The sequence below is a fragment of the Microtus oregoni genome, unplaced genomic scaffold (genome assembly GCF_018167655.1).
Source record: "Microtus oregoni isolate MIOR12 unplaced genomic scaffold, Mior012 000008F_ref0000371, whole genome shotgun sequence".
Classification (NCBI taxonomy): Eukaryota; Metazoa; Chordata; class Mammalia; order Rodentia; family Cricetidae; genus Microtus; species Microtus oregoni.
The window spans coordinates 43,681,591-43,700,471 of NW_024543067.1; the positions used below are offsets into that span (position 1 = coordinate 43,681,591).

Genomic DNA, 18,881 nt, shown 5'->3' on the forward strand with positions numbered 1-18,881 from the left:
GGGTGTGCCCAGGTGCCATGAAAGTTGGCATAGCCAGAGCCAGGCAGGTAACCCCACCTTGGTTATCCTTCTTCCTGCCCTTGGACCTGGGAATGCTTGTATTTTCACTGCCTTTTCCTTGGGGGACCTTGCGTGCATGCTATTCTCTCCAGTGTGACCCACCCCACCCCTTCTCCCCCATCTCTTCTCTCTCTCTTTTGGTCAGGATGAAGCGGGCTCAGTTTGGGCCCCACGACTGGCTGTCCTTGTCAGTGCCACCGGGCCCCAGCTGGTTGCTGGTAGACAGCTTGGAGCCTGAGACCGCATACCAGTTCAGTGTCCTGGCCCAGAACAGGCTGGGAACCAGCGCCTTCAGTGAGGTGGTCACTGTGAACACTTTAGGTGAGGTCCTGGGCTGGTGTGTATGGGGGTTATTTCTTAGCAGAGGTGTCCTAGGCAAAGTTGATGCTAGTGATAGTCTTAGAACTAACATTAGGGCTTGGTGTGTGTGCCAGTACCTTACCAAGGGTTCTCTGTAATGGGCTCTTTTGATCTCCCAGTAAGGATTTGCCCTTTTCTTCTGTAGGGTTTCTGGTCCTGCATCGTGGGAACCCTCAGATGGGATGGAGAGGTTCAATGCCATATATGAATGTTTGGGCAGTTCTACAAGGGGACAGGGAGTCCTTCTGCACTATCTGACTACACTTGTATTTCTTCTGGGGGCGGGGAGGTGTCTAAGAACCATCCTTGGCAAGAGACACTTCTCAGGTGGATGGAGGTCGTGTCTCCAGCCCCCTTTCTGCCCCGTGGATGGCAGGTGTAAAATGCTCACCCCAAACTCTGAAGTTCCTTTTCTGGGTGTCATTTATTGTTTGTTTTTTAATAGGATCTCACTGTGTAGGCCTACCTAACCTGGAACTCACTCTGTACCTAGCTGGCCTTGAACTCATAGAGCTCTGCCTGTCTCTGCCTCCCAAGTGCTGGGATTAAAGGTTTACACAACCAAGCCTGGCCTGGGCCTCATTTTGAGCTCAAGGGCCCCAGATGGAATCAAAAGTAGGACTCGTGTGTCGTGAGAAGAGCTTATCAGTTCTTGGGATGAGAGCAGAAGATAAACCATGTGCCTCTTAATAGTAGGAAAAGCATCAGAGGAAACCACATCTGAGAAATGTGTCGTTAAGCAGTGAGGTCTTCGTGTAGATGGCATGAGACAAAATGATGCAACCAAGAAATCCAGTGAACTGTAGATCCTCAGAGCTGATGCTGCAGGAGCAGGGTGGGCTGTCGTCACCAGCAACCTTTTCCGTTGTTGGAGTACACCCTAGCCATAGAATTAAAGTACAGGGCCTGGAGAGATGGCGCAGAGGTTCAGAGCACTGGTTGCTCTTTCAGAGGTCCTGAGTTCAATTCCCAGCAACCACATGGTGGCTTACTGTAAAGAGATCTGGTGCCCTCTTCTGGCCTGCGGGGATAGATGCAGGCAGAACACTGTATACATAATAAATACATAAGTCTTTTTTTAAAAATATTTATTTATTTATTTATTTATTTATTTATTTATTTATTTATTATGTATACAATGTTCTGTCTGTGTGTATGCCTGCAGGCCAGAAGAGGGCACCAGACCTCATTACAGATGGTTGTGAGCCACCATGTGGTTGCTGGGAATTGAACTCAGGACCTTTGGAAGAGCAGGCAATGCTCTTAACCGCCGAGCGAGCCATCTCTCAGCCCCATTACATAAGTCTTAAAAAGACATATATGGCATAATAAATGCATATACACAATAAACACTCATGGCTGGATGTTACTGTTGCCACATATTCTGCACATGTTATGTGACCCGCAGTGCCACAGATTTGTTCATACTGATGTACCGCCCCTGTGGGAGGCACCCCCCATGTGGGAGGCACCACCCATGTGGGAAGTGGGAGGCACTGCCCATGTGGGAGGCACCTGTTTTTCTCTTACAGTGTTTACTCTCTTACTAGATGATAGGAATTTTTAGCTCCATAATTTCATGGGGCCACCATCAGAGATGTTATATGTCACATGACTGTACTCTGCACTAGATTCTTCTCTCTTCTCCATGGTGCCCGCTGCTTGGTCATCTTGCAGCGGTCCTAGTCTGAAAAGAGCCACAGCTCTGGGTCCCCAGCCCTGACTTACCTTTCCTGGAATCAGGAGGGCTTCTGTAGGTGACGCCCTCTCACCTCTCTGAACCAAAGTCATCTTTTGCTCGACCCTGCTCCCCACGCTGGGTTGGGGATCTGCGGCCATCATCTTTCTTCTTCCTCTTCCTCCTGTAGCATTCCCCATTACAACTCCAGAACCCCTGGTGCTGGTGACCCCACCAAGGTGCCTCACAGCCAACCGGACCCAGCAGGGTGTGCTCCTGTCCTGGCTCCCACCTGCCAACCACAGCTTCCCCATCGACCGCTATATCATGGAGTTCCGAGTTGGGGAGCGCTGGGAGATGCTGGATGATGCCATCCCAGGCACTGATGGAGACTTTTTTGCCAAGGATCTGTCACAGGTGGGGACTTTAACTTTCTTGTCCCTTGTTCCCAGTTTCTGGAGTTGTTAGGACTATTTGTGAAGCCACTGAGTATTGAGTAACGCACTTGAGGAGCATCAGGTCAAGCCCCACACTGACCCTCTTTATCTGCGGTCTTAGACTCTCCCTAGTCTGCCACCAGCGGTTGGATTAGGTCCCCAGACCAGAGCTAGCTAGCTTGGCATTGGGGACCAGTGCTAACACAGGTGGTTTGACTCCGCTATAGACTAACTAGGGTAAGGCAGGCTGAGGCCAGTAGGGATCATCAGACCTCAGAACTCAGTTTCCTGGGTTCCAGTTAGGGTGGGCTAAGGAATCCCTAGAAAAGTTGTCTCCTAGGCTGGTCAAGAGGGGGGGGGGTCTTCTTTTAATAACTCAGAGTCCTGGAAGAAACTGTTGTATTTTTTTTTTTTTGTGGACATCTTTTAAGCAGGAACATCTTTTTCTTGAGAGAGAAAGAAGGTTGCTTCATAGATAGAAGAGATCTCATCCATACATCCTTCAATTTCCCCTTTCCTGCATGCTCTGAATGGCCACTGGAATTGATTCATGATGCCGTTTGAGAGCTCATTGTGCGTCTGTCTCTGCAGTCTTTCAGTGGCCTTGTGTACGTGGCTCAAAGTCCATAGCTCGAATGGTGGGAACAGGCACACTATAACATTGACTGATACAAGCAGTCATCATTAAACACTTCCTGGGACAAGGGTACCCTGTTCCATGGAAGTCATGCACAGGGTCAGTGACTGTGGTCCTAAGCCCTGCAGCTGACTGGGCATTGTCCCTGGATTGTAGGATACGTGGTATGAGTTCCGGGTTTTGGCTGTCATGCAGGATCTGATCAGCGAGCCCAGCAACATCGCCGGCGTCTCCAGCACAGGTACTTTGGGTTCCCAAATTGTCTAACAACAACCAGGACACAAGCCTTACGGCCACACGAGAGTCCTTTGTAGAACAGCTAATCTGGGAGGGCGGGCTGGGTTAGAGACGTAAGCTTGGGAGTCCTAGCATTTCTGAAGTCCATCAGATCTGTGATTCCGTGACGCGTGATGGTTTATCCCACCATGGAGCTGGGCCGCTGCTACACTGTAAGCTAGCCGAGGAAGGAAATCATTCCATCTTGTCAGCGTGCACCGCTTGCTATACACTTTCTGTTTGCTCTTGAGCTTTCGCGTGTGATGGGGTGGGCACTGTGAATTAGAGGGAAGACGTAGCAGGTCAACAAGTGTTTGTTGGATGCCTATTATAGGCTTCCTTATAATTATGTGGGTTTTATTTGGAAAATTGTTGTTTGGTATTGTTTTCCTTCCTTTCTTCCTCTCCCTAGAGTTTTTCTTTTTTTCTTCAGGCTAAATAAAGCCAACTCCCTAGCATTTTCTCCATTTATCTTTTTTTTTTCTTGGCACTGGTCCCATTTCCACATGTCTTCTCTCCATTCCAGAGTTCCTGAAACATAGCAGAGACCCTCGCCAGGGAAGTGGTGTCCTTGGTTTGGGAGAGGCTCTTCCTTAGTAAGCCAGCCAAGGAACCCTTTCCTTGGGCACAGAGTGTACTGAGATCCCTAGGGCCAGGTTGCAAAGGTCTTGGCCAGAAGGCTCTTGTAGGAAGCCTCTTGGAGTTACCAAAGCACTGGTGTGGACAGATGGGGAAGAGAGGAGTGAAGCCGAGGGCATACGGGGAAGGGGAGAGTGTGATTTTTTTTTGTCTTCTATATTAGGCACCCTGGGGTGTTTGTGTAAACTCAAGTTATCTCCCATAGGCAGCAAAACGGAGCTGCTTCTGTTTTGGCTCCCCTCCAGGGAAAAAATGCAGAGAGAAGAGAGAAGAACATAGAAAAATAGCTTCCAGCCAGAGCCAAAGTAGAGGACTTGACTGTTTTGCGCACTCAGTTTTGTGAACTGTTCTGACTCAGTAGCCTTGTGCCCGGTCCTTCAAAGTAAGGAAGCACGCCTAGTCAGGCAGTCCTACGTGGGGGAACGAGGCTGCAGCAACAGCAGCATCCCCTGTAGTTAGCTCCCCTATTTTCCAATGGTCTATCAGTGGGATGTGGATTCTTTTTATCCATTATCATTGTTGACATGGAAGTGAACACTGGCCAGCCGTATCTCAATGTTTGAAATTTCCCTTCGGTATCCTTTAAGAGTGGTAGTTATTGATCCCACGGCCCACGTGTGCAGTACGGTGGGCTGAGGTCTGGACCAGCTCGGTCACCAACTGGCCTGTGAATCCTGCATAAGGCTTGTTCTTTAACTGTGGGAGGGAGAACGAGCCCCTCTTCTCTACAGCTCCAGTCGGCTTCTGGAGCCTGAATGACCAAGATAGAGCAGTCCTTGCTGTAGGCAGCTTCCAGCCTGTCCTATAAGGAGTTAGAAGATGGATGGGCCCGTATTCTATCCTATCAGTCCCTCTCTCTGATTTAGAGTTGTATTCCCAAGGTGTCTTCATTCTCTAGATGGCATGGGAGAAGGCTGGAAATGGGAATAACTGTGCTCCTGTTAGGGTACCGCCAATAGCAGAGTGAGTTAGTTCTTCAGTCTTTGCCAGTCAGTGTCTTCATTTGGAGAAGGAGAGTCTGTGTGTAGCTCGCAGGGTTACCGTGGAAGGTCTGGGAGCATGCGTGGAAGCGCTCACAGTGACAGCCATAGAGTATAACTGGGGATTATCCTCAGGAGGGGAGATGTGGGTATCGTTTCTTCTTTGTAAGCTACAGGGAAGTTACTTGACTGTCACAGACTGCCCCTTCCTTACCTCTCCCACACTGCTGCACCGACCCCATTACTTCTCTTTAAAGGCTCATGTGAGAACTGGGTGTGGAAGCCAGGCCCCAGCCTTGTCTGCCACAGAAGGCGGGGGGGGGGGGGGGCGTCTCTAGCGATCAAATCTCAGAGCAGGTGGGGAAAACTCTGGCAAGCATGAGACCCACGAGTGCTTCTGGCCTTCCTTGCAGACATCTTCCCACAGCCGGACCTGACTGATGATGGGCTGGCCCGGCCCGTGTTGGCTGGGATAGTGGCCACCATCTGCTTCCTGGCGGCCGCCATCCTCTTCAGCACTCTGGCTGCCTGCTTTGTCAACAAGCAGCGGAAGCGCAAGCTCAAGCGGAAGAAAGGTAGGTGCTTGTCTCCTCTCAGTGCCTGGCTGAGGTCAGGTGTCCTCTAGGAGGCAGCCAAACCGCTTGGGGAGCTTCTCCTCTGGAAAGAGGGACACAGGGATCTTGCAGGCAGAGCTGCCAGTGGGGTTAGATTTGATTTTTAAAACATTTTTGCTCATTTCTGAAAAACTCCACACTTCTATTATCTTTCCCCACTACCTCTAATTCCCTCTAGGACCCACCAATCCAGCTCCATTCCCCACTTCACATCCTTTATTATTATTGTTATTATCATTGTTATTGTTATTATTGTTGTTATTATCATTGTTATTGTTATTTTGATAGAGAGCCCAGGCTGGCCTCAATTTCGAGATTGTCTTGTCTCAGTCTACCAAGCACTGAGATTACAGGCATGTGCCTCTATGCTCAGTAGGGCTTGATTTGAAAAGGGGGAAGAAGAGAGCAAGGGTATTGGAGAGAACAGGGATGGGCCAAGACTACAGGGAGAGAGGGCCTCTGAGTTGGGTATAGAACTGCCAGGCAAGTGAAGCCTTTCCACTGTGACTGCATATCAGGCCTCTCCTTTCTGTGCACCCTGGTTGTAGAATTTACCAGTTTTGTTTGTGGGCTCAGGCCTCTTCCTTTTGTTTTTCCTTCCAGATCCTCCGCTCTCCATCACTCACTGTAGGAAGAGTCTCGAATCTCCGTAAGTATCTCTGGCTCTTGGGGGTCTATAGGTAAACTATTAGTTTTAGCTGACCCCATTTCCCTAAGCTATTTCACGTTTGCAGATTGGCATGTCAGTTTTAAGTTGCCCACGTGGACTGAGGGAGTGTAGTAGAGATGATCCAAGCTAGTAAGTTATTTGTTTAGCTTTGCGGTTTTTTGTCCTTTGCTTTGCTAGAGTCAATGTTAATATTAGCTTGCATTTCTTGAACAACTAGGGAATAAAGTTGGAGTTGCGCTTGGGCAGGGTGTACCAAATTTAGGCGCTGGCCATAAGAAAAGTAGCAGTGTAGGTGTTTATTCCAAAAATGGATGATGCGTGTCTAGACAATTGAGAGAGCTCGCCAGAGTTTCTGACCGAAATATGCAGCCCATCCATGCCTGTTTCCTTTAGAGTCGCTGTTCAGACAATGACATAAAGTTGTAGGCTGAATTGCACCCTTTATCACCTTCTGTTCCTATCCTTACAGCTTGTCCTCGGGCAAGGTGAGTCCTGAGAGCATCCGCACTCTCCGAGCCCCATCTGAATCCTCTGACGACCAGGGCCAGCCTGCAGCCAAGAGGATGCTGAGCCCCACAAGGGAAAAAGAGCTGTCCTTGTACAAAAAGACCAAGAGGGCTATCAGCAGCAGGAAGTATAGCGTGGCCAAGGCTGAGGCTGAGGCTGAGGCCACCACACCCATTGAGCTGATCAGCAGAGGTCCCGATGGCCGCTTTGTCATGGGCCCTTCTGAGATGGAGCCCGCGGTGAAGGGCCGGCGAATCGAGGGCTTCCCCTTCGCTGAGGAGACCGACATGTACCCCGAGTTCCGGCAGTCAGACGAGGAGAATGAAGACACACTGGTGCCCACGTCTGTGGCTGCCCTGAAGCCTCAGCTGACCCCTATGTCTTCCAGCCAGGACCCTTACCTGCCACCACCAGCATACAGCCCTCGGTTCCAGCCTCGTGGGCTCGAGGGCCCTAGTGGACTGGGAGGACGGCTCCAGGCTACTGGTCAAGCGAGGCCCCCTGCCCCTCGGTCCTTCCACCACGGCCAGTATTATGGGTACTTGAGCAGCAGCAGCCCTGGGGAGGTGGAGCCTCCACCCTTCTATATGCCAGAAGTGGGCAGCCCCTTGAGCTCGGTCATGTCATCCCCACCCCTGCACACCGAGGGGCCTTTTGGCCACCCCACCATCCCTGAGGAAAATGGAGAGAATGCTTCCAACAGCACTTTGCCCTTGACTCAGACACCTACAGGAGGGCGCTCCCCTGAGCCCTGGGGCCGGCCAGAATTTCCCTTTGGGGGACTGGAGACCCCAGCTATGATGTTCCCCCATCAGCTGCACCCCTGTGATGTGGCCGAGAGTTTGCAGCCCAAGCCCTGCCTGCCCCGAGGACTGCCCCCAACCCCCCTCCAGGTGCCTGCAGCCTATCCAGGCATGCTATCTCTGGAGGCGCCAAAAGGCTGGGTTGGCAAGTCACCTGGCAGGGGCCCCATCCCGGCGCCCCCTGCCACCAAGTGGCAGGACAGACCTATGCAACCTCTGGTCAGCCAAGGGCAGCTAAGACATACCAGCCAAGGTATGGGGATACCGGTGTTGCCTTACCCCGAGCCAACCGAGCCCGGGGGGCACGGTGGCCCCAGCACATTTGGCCTGGATACCCGGTGGTACGAGCCCCAGCCCAGGCCCCGGCCCAGTCCCCGGCAGGCCCGGCGTGCCGAGCCCAGTTTACATCAAGTGGTGCTACAGCCCTCCCGGCTCTCACCTCTGACCCAAAGCCCCCTCAGTTCCCGCACTGGCTCCCCTGAGCTCGCTGCTCGAGCCCGACCTCGACCAGGCCTACTGCAGCAGGCTGAGATGTCAGAGATCACCCTCCAGCCGCCAGCCGCGGTCAGCTTCTCTCGCAAGTCCACGCCGTCCACCGGATCTCCTTCACAGAGCAGCCGCAGTGGGAGCCCCAGCTACAGACCCACCATGGGCTTCACCACTCTGGCTACAGGCTATCCTTCTCCTCCACCCGGACCTGCTCCTCCCGCCCCAGGGGACAACTTGGATGTGTTTGGACAGACACCTTCCCCTCGGAGAATGGGGGAGGAGCCACTCCGGCCAGATCCCCCAACAACCTTACCTAGTTCAGGGTGAGTGTAAGCCACTGCTTCTGGCCCACTTCCAGTCAAGCTCCCTATGCCTTACTCTGTCCCCTACTTCCCCAACATCCCAACAATGGGCTTTGTTTGGGACACACTGCTGCACCTCTGGGAGAGGAGGTCTGGCCACACGTTGGCAGAGTGCCTTCACTGGGACTGGTGGGTTTACCTGCTGGTACCCTGTCGGAAGCTTCATGAGTTGCCTCACCCAGCCCAGAGTTCAGTGAAGGCTCTCCGTGTATCAGGAACGTGGGGAAGGGGAAGGGGTCAGCACAGCAGGAAGTGATGTCTGTGAATCCTGCTCCTGAGGCGGGGCTGACCATACCCTGGTGATCTCAGGCGTTGGGTAGCCGCGGTTCTCCGCAGTTGCCTAGAGACCTTGTGTCAGAGTCTTCTCTTGCGTAGCCACTCCGCACCACGTAGGGCTGCTGCACAGGGGCCCCGTGTGCTTACATATGATGCCTGTTAGCATGCCCAGTAAGTGCTGAACTCCAGGCCGTCCTTAGTCTCTTCAGGAAGGTGCCCCTGGAGCCTAAGAACAAGCTCAGACCTGTGTGTGTGTGTGTGGGGGGGGGGCATATCCCCGCCGTCCTGTGTGCGTCACAGGAAGCTACAGAGAGACAGACAGACAGACAAGCTCCCGAGATCTGCTCGTCCGGGAGCGCACACTCTGTACTGTAGCAGCTGGCCTGGACACCCGTCTGTACCTCTTCTTCCATCAACCTGCCCTCCTCCCGGCCTCCTAGCCTTTGTTCCTTTTCAAGTCAGTCTGTCTTCCTCGTTTCCTTCTCCATTGCCTTGAGGTTGACCCAGTTTGCTCTGAAGAGACTGCCACGCCTCTGTCGTGCCCACCCTACCTTCTTCCCTCGCCGGGCCCTCATCCTTTCTCCCTTCTCTTTCTCACTCTTTCTCTTGGGTTCTCTCTTCTTGATGTAGTGGCCTGTGGAAGCGAGCAGAGTTCCAGAGGAGGCTGTCCTGGTGGTGGAGGGTTGGGAGGTAGCTGGAGAGGAGGGATCTCAGCCCTCCTCCTCCCACCACTCTGGTCACTGGAAACTGCAGGTGCTCCTAGTGGGCAGGCTGTGTGGGGATCCTAGGGACTAGCTAGGGCACCTGCCTCTGTCTGCAGCAAATGCTGTCCTCACTCCCTGTCTGTGCCTTGTACAGCCCGCTCACCATCTCTGTTCCGTCATGCCTTTGGTTCTCTGGCTCTCTCTTCTCCCTCACCCCTCCTCTGGCCTCGCCTGGGGTCTCTGCTCGCTGTGCCCCCCCTTCTCCCCTCTGGGTGCGCGTGGGTGGTTCACCTGGCTGGTGTTGGTAACTGCTTTGTTTCTGATTATCTCAGCTATCTGGGCAGTGTTGTCGAGACAAGCCTCTCCTCAGCTCAATAGGTAAGGGAGGTCATCGGCGGGGTGGGGCGGGGTGGGGCGGGCAGGGGGAATGGGGCTTCAGCAGGGCCATCGCTTCTGTAAGAGGGGCTCCAAAACACATCCCCCTCATTGCCCCACCTGGGCGGCCACTGCTCCTGGGTTCCCATGGCTTCTGGGTTCCCCACATCGCATTGCTCTGCTGCTCCAGCTGCCCAGCTGGCCAGGCCGGGGCACTGCCTAGCTGTAGCTTTTAACCTCCAAGCCCACACCCACCTCTCTAGAATGGACTGCAGTTATTCTCACTTGCCACTCACTGCCAACACCCATATAGATTCCCCACAGCAGCTGCAGGACCCCACATGAACCCCAAAGGACCCAGAATTTTCACAATCAGCTTTACATCTCTACCCTTGGGGACCTGTTTGGGTCTATACTGAGTTCCAGGGGTCCTCTCATCCTCTCTACCCCACTGCTCAGTTTTCCCAGCAGACTCAGGGATAGTGTCCTCCCTGACAACCCCTCCCCCTAAACTCAGATCTTTTCCTGGGGTTGCTAATCCCTCGCTTTTCCTGAGATTTCCCCCCCCCCCCTTTCTGGCGCTCTTAATGATAGCCGTCCCTCTTCCACATCCATCTGGGTCCTCAGGATCAGGTGGCTTCCAGATCTTTGGAAGGTGGGAAGTGTAACCACTCCCCCAGCTTCTTGCATTCTGCAGCCCTTTCATGGTTGTTGCAGGACTGAAATGTGACCTCGTCCTTAGAGCCACATTGCTTTCAGGGTCCCTGTCGTAGCTATGCTGGCCTCCTAGGGTCATGTTCTTAGGAAAAGGCCTCGGGAGAACTCATGCCAGGGAGAAGGGAGTTGAGTTAGCAGAGAGTTGAAAATCCTGGAGATCAATACTTGGTCCTCCCCTAATGTGGCTGGCTCCTCCAGCATCCTTCCAGGTGGAATCCAAAAGAAGAGCCCTCAGTGAAGGGGTCATGTATCTCTTAAGGATGCTCAGGACACTCAGAACTTCCTCTCTGTCAAAGCATCCTAAAGAGATGCTTGTTTTTGCATCTGCTCCATTGCCCATGCTGCACTGGCAAACTGCACCAGGCTCCTGGGTGGGAAGGGGGAGCTTTTTGTGTTGATGCTCTGGTTTCCAAGTGAGAAGAAGCTACCTGCTTCTCTCCTCTCACGTGCCATGACAGGCTGCTCTTCGTAATTCAGGACTATAAATCTCATTGTGTCATAAGAGAGGCCTCCCATAAAAAGATGGTGGGGACATTTCTTTATGACCTGAAGCTTTAAAACGGTCAGTCAGTATCTCAGAGGCCCTAACATGGTGTGAGGCCAACTGAATGCCAGCCTGTAGCCACCCCTGTTGGCAGGATCGTGCAGTGCTTGCGAGCTCACCTGCTTCCGGGACCTCCTGGATGGATGTTACAGAGCAGGCGCAATGATCAGCTTCAGTGTCCTGTGCCTGTCCTTCCCACCATTCCCTTGTATAGTGCATAGCCCCTTTGTTGCCCCCGAGGTTTGGTATCCCTAGGACAGCTCTTACCCAGTTCCTGGGAAGTAGACAGGCTCTACTGTCATCTGTGACTTCCAGCCCCTCCCCCACCTCCCCCTCCAATTCCCCTGACCCTGTCTTTCCCAGTGTCTTCATCATGTCAGATCTGAGAGAACGCAGCCACATTATCACCGTGGCAAACCTGGAGTCCAGGGCCAGCAGTGAAGGACAGTTGTTCCTCTCCTAGGCCTGGCTAGCATCCCCAGCCCAGAAGAATGAAGACCCTCTACATTATCGGCATTACGCTTTTCTGGTGCTAGGCAACAGGAACCTCTGCTCATTCTCCTGCTTGCTGAAACACTCCCTGGGGCACAGGAGCTGCTGGGCCATGGGGGCGTGGTGGCTCCTTTGTAGACGCTGTCTTCATGCTGCATCTTTGCATGTGTCCCCCGGTCTTGCTTGGAGACATGGTGATGCTTCTTGTCTGCGTTTGTCCTTGCTTTGTTTCTTTCCCCTTCAGTGTCTGTCCTTTCCTCCTGTTTATTCCCGTTGCTGCTCCCCGACCCCGTCCTCCTTTTCTCTCTTCCCTCTTTATCCTCTTCCCAGCTCCCATCTCAGTGTGGGGAGTTGCAGTATGTGGATCTATTCTTCTCTGGGTCACTGGGGGTCCAGCCACTCACTCAGTGCCCCTCTGATGCTGGTAATACTCCGATTTCCCATCTCTGTCGACTTCCATTTCCTGTGCCCTCTGTGAGGCAGAGGCATGGAAAACGTAACCTGACCCCCCATTTACCCCTTTTATTTAGGTGGATTCTAGGAAGGAGTCCCCATTTGGACACAAGCGTTTTCTGAGTCCTGAGGCAGAACACTGATTCTGCACCCTGACCGCCCCCCCCCAAGGATCCCTTTGTGATCGGGCTTGCCTGGAATGATGCTGGCTTGTGAATTCCTGGTTGTCTCTGGGGTACATAAAGAGTGCTTTCACCTTCTCCCTGACTGTCCTATGTACTCAAATAGATTTCCCCATCCTTTCACCCGTGATGAGAGGAGGCAGCTGCCGAGCTACTTCTTTCTGCCTCCTGTCTGGGGTGGGGGCAATGGGAAACTGTGTTGCTCTAGTTTATCTTCTGTTGCTGTGATAAACACCAGAAACAAAAGCAACCTTGGGGAGGAAAGGGTGGATTGGGCTTGCAGGAGCATCATTCAGGGAAGTCAGGTCAAAAGCTCAAGAGAGGAACCTGGGGTCAGGAACCAAAGCAGAGACCTTGGAGGAACACTGCTTACTGGCTTGCTCCTGGGCTTATGTTCAACGACCTTTCTTATAAAGACCAGGCTCACCTCCCTAGCAATGGTGCCATCCACAGTGGGCTGCTCCCTCCCACCTTTAGCAATCAAGAAAATGCCCCACATACGTGCCTACATGCCAGTCTAATGGCGGTGGTTCTTCAGCTGAGGCTCCCAGGTGTGTCAAGAATTGCTATCGCACGTGTCTTGATGGCCAGTTCTTAGCGCACGGAAGCAAGGCAATGGCCAGCTGGATTTTGACTTTCCTGGCCTAAGGTTTTCCTATGTTGTAAATATGCCACCTCTTTTTCTCAGCTACGCTAGGGAGCAGGGTGCTAGGCAGATAACACCCCTTGGGTTGAATGAGTGGATTGGGAATTTTGTGTGGCCTGGCATGGGGGTGGATTTTGAAGTAAATGTTGGCGCCCTTTGGTAATTCCGAGCTGCAAGGAACATCACAGGATCGCAGAACTGGAATTTACGTGAAACGTGAGACCAGGAAAGCTCATAGGCTTGGATACCCTTGTCTGTCAGTAGTCTATCTGGGTCACCTCCTCGGAGAAGCGGACCTGGAGTGTGAAGCAGTCCTGTATGTGGGGAAAAGTCAAGACTGACCACCAGGAGAACGGAGCCTCGCCTTGGGAGACCAGGGCTGAAATTTGTTGTAACCTCCTCACCTACAGGTCAAGTTCAGGGTGATTTCAAAGTTCTTCATCCTGATTTCTATTCTAGATACCAATGCCAAAAGTTCCAAGGGTGGAGTGATACCAGGTAGACTTGGGTCACAATTACCCTTCCTAAAAAGAGAAGACAGGTCAATACCAGAGGACTTGTGGCGCTGTTCCCTTAAGTGTCCTGGGAAATAGTTCATGTCTTTTCTGTATAACTCACTTAAAACAGACCCATTCTGTCTGTGTCTCTCTTCCCACCTGTCCTGCTAAAGGCTTACTTTTATTTTTGCCTCTGGCATTACGCAAGTAAATCCTGGTGCCTCCAGGAGACATCGTCTGCTCTGTCGCAGTGTCTGAGTCCTGAGCCAGGAGCTCAGGCAGATGGGCGGCAGGTATCCTGGAAGGGCTGGAGCTTGGCCGCTTCTCAAGTGAAAATTGGATTCTCTCTTGATATGTCATTGTTGTTTGGGAGTTTGTTCCTCAAGATGAAACTTGAGCAGTTTTCTCCGTCTCTGGTCTGTCTTATGTCTGTGTCGCTGAAGCAGAGGGCAGCAGTGGCCAGTGGACTGCAGAGCAGGTGGGCGGAGCAGGGAAGCTCGGTTGTGTCTATTGTAGCCTTTGTACCCATTTTCCTGGGAAGAAATTTAAAGAGTGGTGTAACCTAATACTGAAGAGTCTGCCTGATTGGTGGTATTTGGCTAAGTTGATGCTTTTCTACAGTTCAGCTTCTCCGTCTAGAATATGGTTAATGCAGTCCTCACCTCTTAGACTCATAGACGTGGTAAGTGGTAAGCATACATTATATAATACAAATGTAATAGTAATAATATGTTAATTGTGCTATTGGTATTCCACCCCCTGAAAATTTCGCCTGCCTGAAGAATCCTTGGGAATTTTCAGGGGTACCCTACCAGCTTCTTGTATAGCCTGTGCCCTGACCCAGGGCTCTTTCTGTGGTTGACTGGATTGGCTTTTGAACTCATGGCTCTCTGTGGAACATACAGAAAGCGGTTCCACCATTTCCCTGGCTGTTGTGTGTTAGTGAATTGTTTTTCCCATCCTACCATCTGCAGGAGGGAGAGGCGGCTCCCATGCTACTTCTGCCTGTTGACTGAAGGAACAGGGAGAACTGTGCTGTAACTGTGGGTCGTCAAGGGTTGTACTGGGGTGTGCTGTTCCCGCCTGCCTCATGTCTGTCTCCTTTGACTGTGTATCTCATCTCACATGGCCTTTCTGGATGCCGGCCAGGGTCTAGATTAGAGATGGCAAATTGTGGAGAATTCATGCCTTTGATTTTCCTTTCAGGTAACACAAAGAGCACTGTCCAAGCTGAGAAGGGGTGATTCGGGGTCTCTCCAAGATCCCTTCCAGCTGCAGCTTTCGGGGACGATGTCTGGGTGGAACTGGGGTGGGAGAAGGGAAAGGGATTGGACACTGGCATATTGGATCTTTGGGGGGACTTGCTCACACTGTGAACTAGGTTGCTTTATCATGGGGCATGGGTACCTGTGCAGTGTATAGTGATGTTGTGGGGGCCTTGGAATGTTAAGGAGTTGCCTCTGACTTGAACTTGAGAGCATTGCTTGATACCCAATGCACTAAAAGACCTTGGAGAAAATGGCATCCATCAAGGAAGATGGAGGTTTCTTCACTGCCAGTTATTTCCAGAGACCAGAGGCTCTACCACAGTCTGTAAGTTTCTTTTTCCCACTGTTTGTAGAGACCTTTGATGGTGGAGAAGTGCCGTCTTTTCATCCTTTTTCTTTGTCCCCCCTCACTTTTTCCCCCTACCTCAGGTAGCTTGTGGACCTTTGGGGACTTCTTTGGCTTCCGCAGGACCATCAGGTTTTCTTTTTTAAAAATCAGGATTCTCTAAAACCTCACTGTGATGGATGTGGGGAAGGGAGATGTGGTACTTGGAGACCAAAGAGAGTCACCTTTGTCTGCCATAGCCCTAGAATGTCCCTCCCTTACCTGGTCTTATTCCAGTACCAGTATTTGTGGAAAGGAATCGTATCTGCCTCTCTCTTGCCCTCTTTGTTCCTCAGGCTCCAAGTTGTCTTGCTTTGAGAAAAACTGAGATTGATAACGTATCTTCTCCATTTTCTTCTTTTATGACTCTTGGCAAAGCTCTCTCTGTAGGCATGGTGTCACACACTGCTCTCCTTTTGGTTTGCTTTGCTTCCCTTTGTGACCGAGACTGCACAGGCTCTGGTTAAATGGCTGACTTGATCAATCCCATAACTGGAGTGGAGAAAGAAGGGTTCCACATGTAGGTGTCTCCTCTCTCAACAATCTCAACATTTAGGTTGAATCTTAAGATACAGAACACATTGGAGACCAGTGACAAACAGCAAGGCCTTTGCAAGGCCCTAAGATTTCAACACTTGGCCCTGTCGTAATCTTCTGCTTTCTTCTGTTTCCTTACGAGACTGAGGAAATCTGAGCCTAGTCTGCAGTGTCCTGCGGACAGACCTGCTGAAGATGCTGGTGTGTCACAGCAGTTAGCTGTGAGGTTCTAGATGAATCTTGCAGGTGGAGGGAGTATCTCTGTGAAGCTGGGAGCCGCAAAGCCCACACCTCACTGGCTGTGTGTCCTTTCCTATCTCTGGAGCCGGGAGGCAGCTTGCTGGGACTGGATTTGCTCACCCCTTGCTGTAATCTGCTCTTCACTTTTTACTTAAAGGTCTTGATGATGATGAGTTCTAGGAACCGACTCTTCTCTGGCACTTGCTTGTCCCAGCCTAAGTGATGTGTGGTAGGCTGACATTAAAGTCTCTCTCTCCTTCCCTAGGGTCTTCTGATTGTTCCGCAGGTTGGTTTCCACCTGAGATAGGCCTCCTGCCGCTGGAGCTTTCTATCGGGTTTTCTCCCTTCCAGGAGCAATAGGAAGGCAAGTGTCCAGGAATGATTGTGGACACCCCGGACTCCATCCCTGGGCTCCATCCTTCTATGGGCAGTCCTTTGGCTTTCTTCCAGCCCTCTTCCAAGGCTCCTTTCTGGGAGCTGACCTGTGCCTCTCTAATTGTTCCTTGCAGAATACTTCCACCTGCACCCGGGAACGCTGCTGTGCCTGAGAGGCTGGAGGCTCTGAGATACCAACGGATAAAGAAGCCCAAAAAGTCATCCAAGGGCTCTTCGAAGTCAAAGAAACGATCCGGTAAATGGTGGGAAGCGCCTCTCCTCTTTCCACCGTGCTTTTCCCAATTGATGAGGATTGTGGGCCCAGGATCCCAACCTTGGGTGTTCTCTAGAAATGAAGCCAGCTTCTCTTGTTCTTGATTTCCTTTTAAGCATTTGTTTTCAATAATGCACAAATGATTTTTTGTATAGAAACACAAGAAAGAGATCTGACTGCCTTCCCTTCCCGGTTCATCTCCTCCTACCTGGGGAGTCATTGCTCTGAGGGTATGTGTACCCGCAGAGCCTTGTCTGTAGTCACAGCTTTAGGAAGTATGTTAAATTGTTTTAGTGTATTTTTGAGGAACACACTGTTCCTCAAAAGTAGTGTCCTGTTCTTTCCCAGTCTGAAGCACACTTTGCTGCTATCCCTGTCTCCTTGTACGATGCTCTGTCACCATTTCAAGCCCTCTAGTTGAACACTGGGCATGCGTGATAGAGCTTAGGGTCACGTGGCAGGGGCCAGTCGCTACTTTGACTAACCTTTTCTAAGGATAGAGAGTGAATTCTCATTGTCTCCTTAATGACACTTCCATTGAAATGCATATTCCGCGGTGATGGGTAGCTTAGAAAGAGTGCAAAAAGAATTGATCTTTCGTTTAGAAAAGCAGTTGATGCTTATCAGATAGTCTCTTGCTACTGAGGTCTGTTAGGAACATTATGATGACCTGTCAAGGAAGAATATTCAGCAGTTTCTCTGATAAGCCAGGTGTGAAAAATTGTCCCACAGAGGCCAAGCCCCTAAACTCATTGATGACTTAACCTTCGGATATGGCCAGTTTCCTATCAGTTTGTTGATAGCAGTACAAAGGCAGAGAAAAAGAAAATTATCTTGTCGCCTTGAGATGGGGTCTAGCTAGATAGCTCAGGCTGGCCTGAAACAAGCTGTATAGCTTAGGCTGGCCCTGACTTTTGGTCCTCTTGCAACCTTTTGATGGGTAGGATTACAGGTGTGTGCTGCCATGTTCAGCAAAAATGAGTTTTCTGAGGCTTGGGTCAAATTCCAAGCAGAATTTAAAATAATTCAATTTGAACAGGTACTACACACACACATATATATATATATATATATATATATATATATATTCCTTTTGTGTGTTTGCATCTTTGTCATTTAATGATAGGAACACATTCTGAGAAATGCACCGTTAGATGATCTGGGTATTGTGTGAACATCTTAGACGATGCTTATATTAACTAGGACAGTCGTCATGTAATACAGTCTATGGAACTTCCATTGACTATATGGCCTTTTCTTAGTGAAAATATTGTTATATAATTCATGACTGTGTATTTTAATAAATAAATCTCATCTAATTATTGTAAAATGGGCCACATCAGCTGCACCTGTTCTCTCCTATGCCTGGTCTGTGTTAACAGCCCAGGTGTCTTCCCTGAGTTCAAATCTTATATTTCCAGTTGGCCATTGAACTCAGACTTGAATGTCTTACAACTCTTAATGTTTTTGATTATCCTCTTCGAAACCCCCGCCCCCCACTTCTCTTCAGTTACGTGAATGGTGTTGCTTCATCCATGCTCAGCTTGTCCCCAAAGTCTTTTGCCCTCACACCCGATCCTTTGGTGAGGTATGTTGGCTCAACCTTTGCATTATAGCTGGCCTTCTTTGGTTGTCCTTACTGAAAAAATGAAAGCTCTAGTCCCTTCCTCTCCATTTTGGATTGGTGATGTACCTTGTTGCCTTTCTCTCCATCTACACTCATATCGTATCCCATAGAGGTGACACCCTTAACCTGACCTAGGGAGATAACAATTACCCATCCGTCACTTAGCCTTTGGGTATGGCTAGTTCCCTATCATCAGTCTGTGTAATTTTCTTTTGCACTAAATGGGAATACTGAGGCAGTAAGAAAGAAAATTGTCTTGTAATTGTTTTGAGACAAGATCTCACTGTATAGTTCAGGCTGGACTGGAACAAGCCGTGTCTGGACTTGAACTTTCAATCCTCTTGCTTCTACCAGAGTGAGCTGTAGAGATTTTACAGTTCTTTTTCTTTTTAACACATGCACAAGCACACACAATCTCACGCAAAAATCTTCTAGAAGCCTTTCCTTGCATCAAGGACAAGGTTTAAGCTCTGTTGACATAGTCGTCTTTCTCTCTCTAGAACATACTGTGTTTGCTCTTCTTCCTCCTCCTCTTCCTTCTCCTCGTTCTTCTGGCAGAGTCTCACTATGTAGCCCAGCAACCTCGAACTCCTAATTCTATTGTCTCAGTCTCCCAGTGGGGATTACAAGCTTGTAACCATGCTGGCTTACACCTGCTCCTGACTTTGGGTTTATGCGCTGGCTGTTCTTATTGATGGTTGCCATTTTCATTCAGCTCTGGGGAAGACTCCTCATTCAAGACTCTGGGCAGGTAGTAACACCTGGGGAGGCAGATGC

The 18,881-nt window shown here is 50.7% G+C and overlaps 1 protein-coding gene across 6 annotated transcripts in view; it reads left to right on the plus strand.

The window, feature by feature from the left end:
- Igsf9b (immunoglobulin superfamily member 9B) overlaps nt 1-18,881 on the plus strand; it is a 56,861-nt gene that overhangs the window by 25,597 nt on the left and 12,383 nt on the right. For 3 of the 6 annotated variants that reach the window (XM_041656978.1, XM_041656979.1, XM_041656982.1), the window contains 7 exons: nt 206-381; nt 2,289-2,515; nt 3,329-3,413; nt 5,481-5,642; nt 6,285-6,330; nt 6,821-8,473; nt 16,338-16,459. In XM_041656978.1, the coding sequence (XP_041512912.1) occupies nt 206-381; nt 2,289-2,515; nt 3,329-3,413; nt 5,481-5,642; nt 6,285-6,330; nt 6,821-8,473; nt 16,338-16,459 (2,471 nt within the window). Of the gene's footprint in view, nt 1-205; nt 382-2,288; nt 2,516-3,328; nt 3,414-5,480; nt 5,643-6,284; nt 6,331-6,820; nt 8,474-9,824; nt 9,871-16,337; nt 16,460-18,881 lie in introns of those variants that run through there. The other 3 variants (XR_005974731.1, XM_041656981.1, XM_041656983.1) reach the window with 3 other exon arrangements.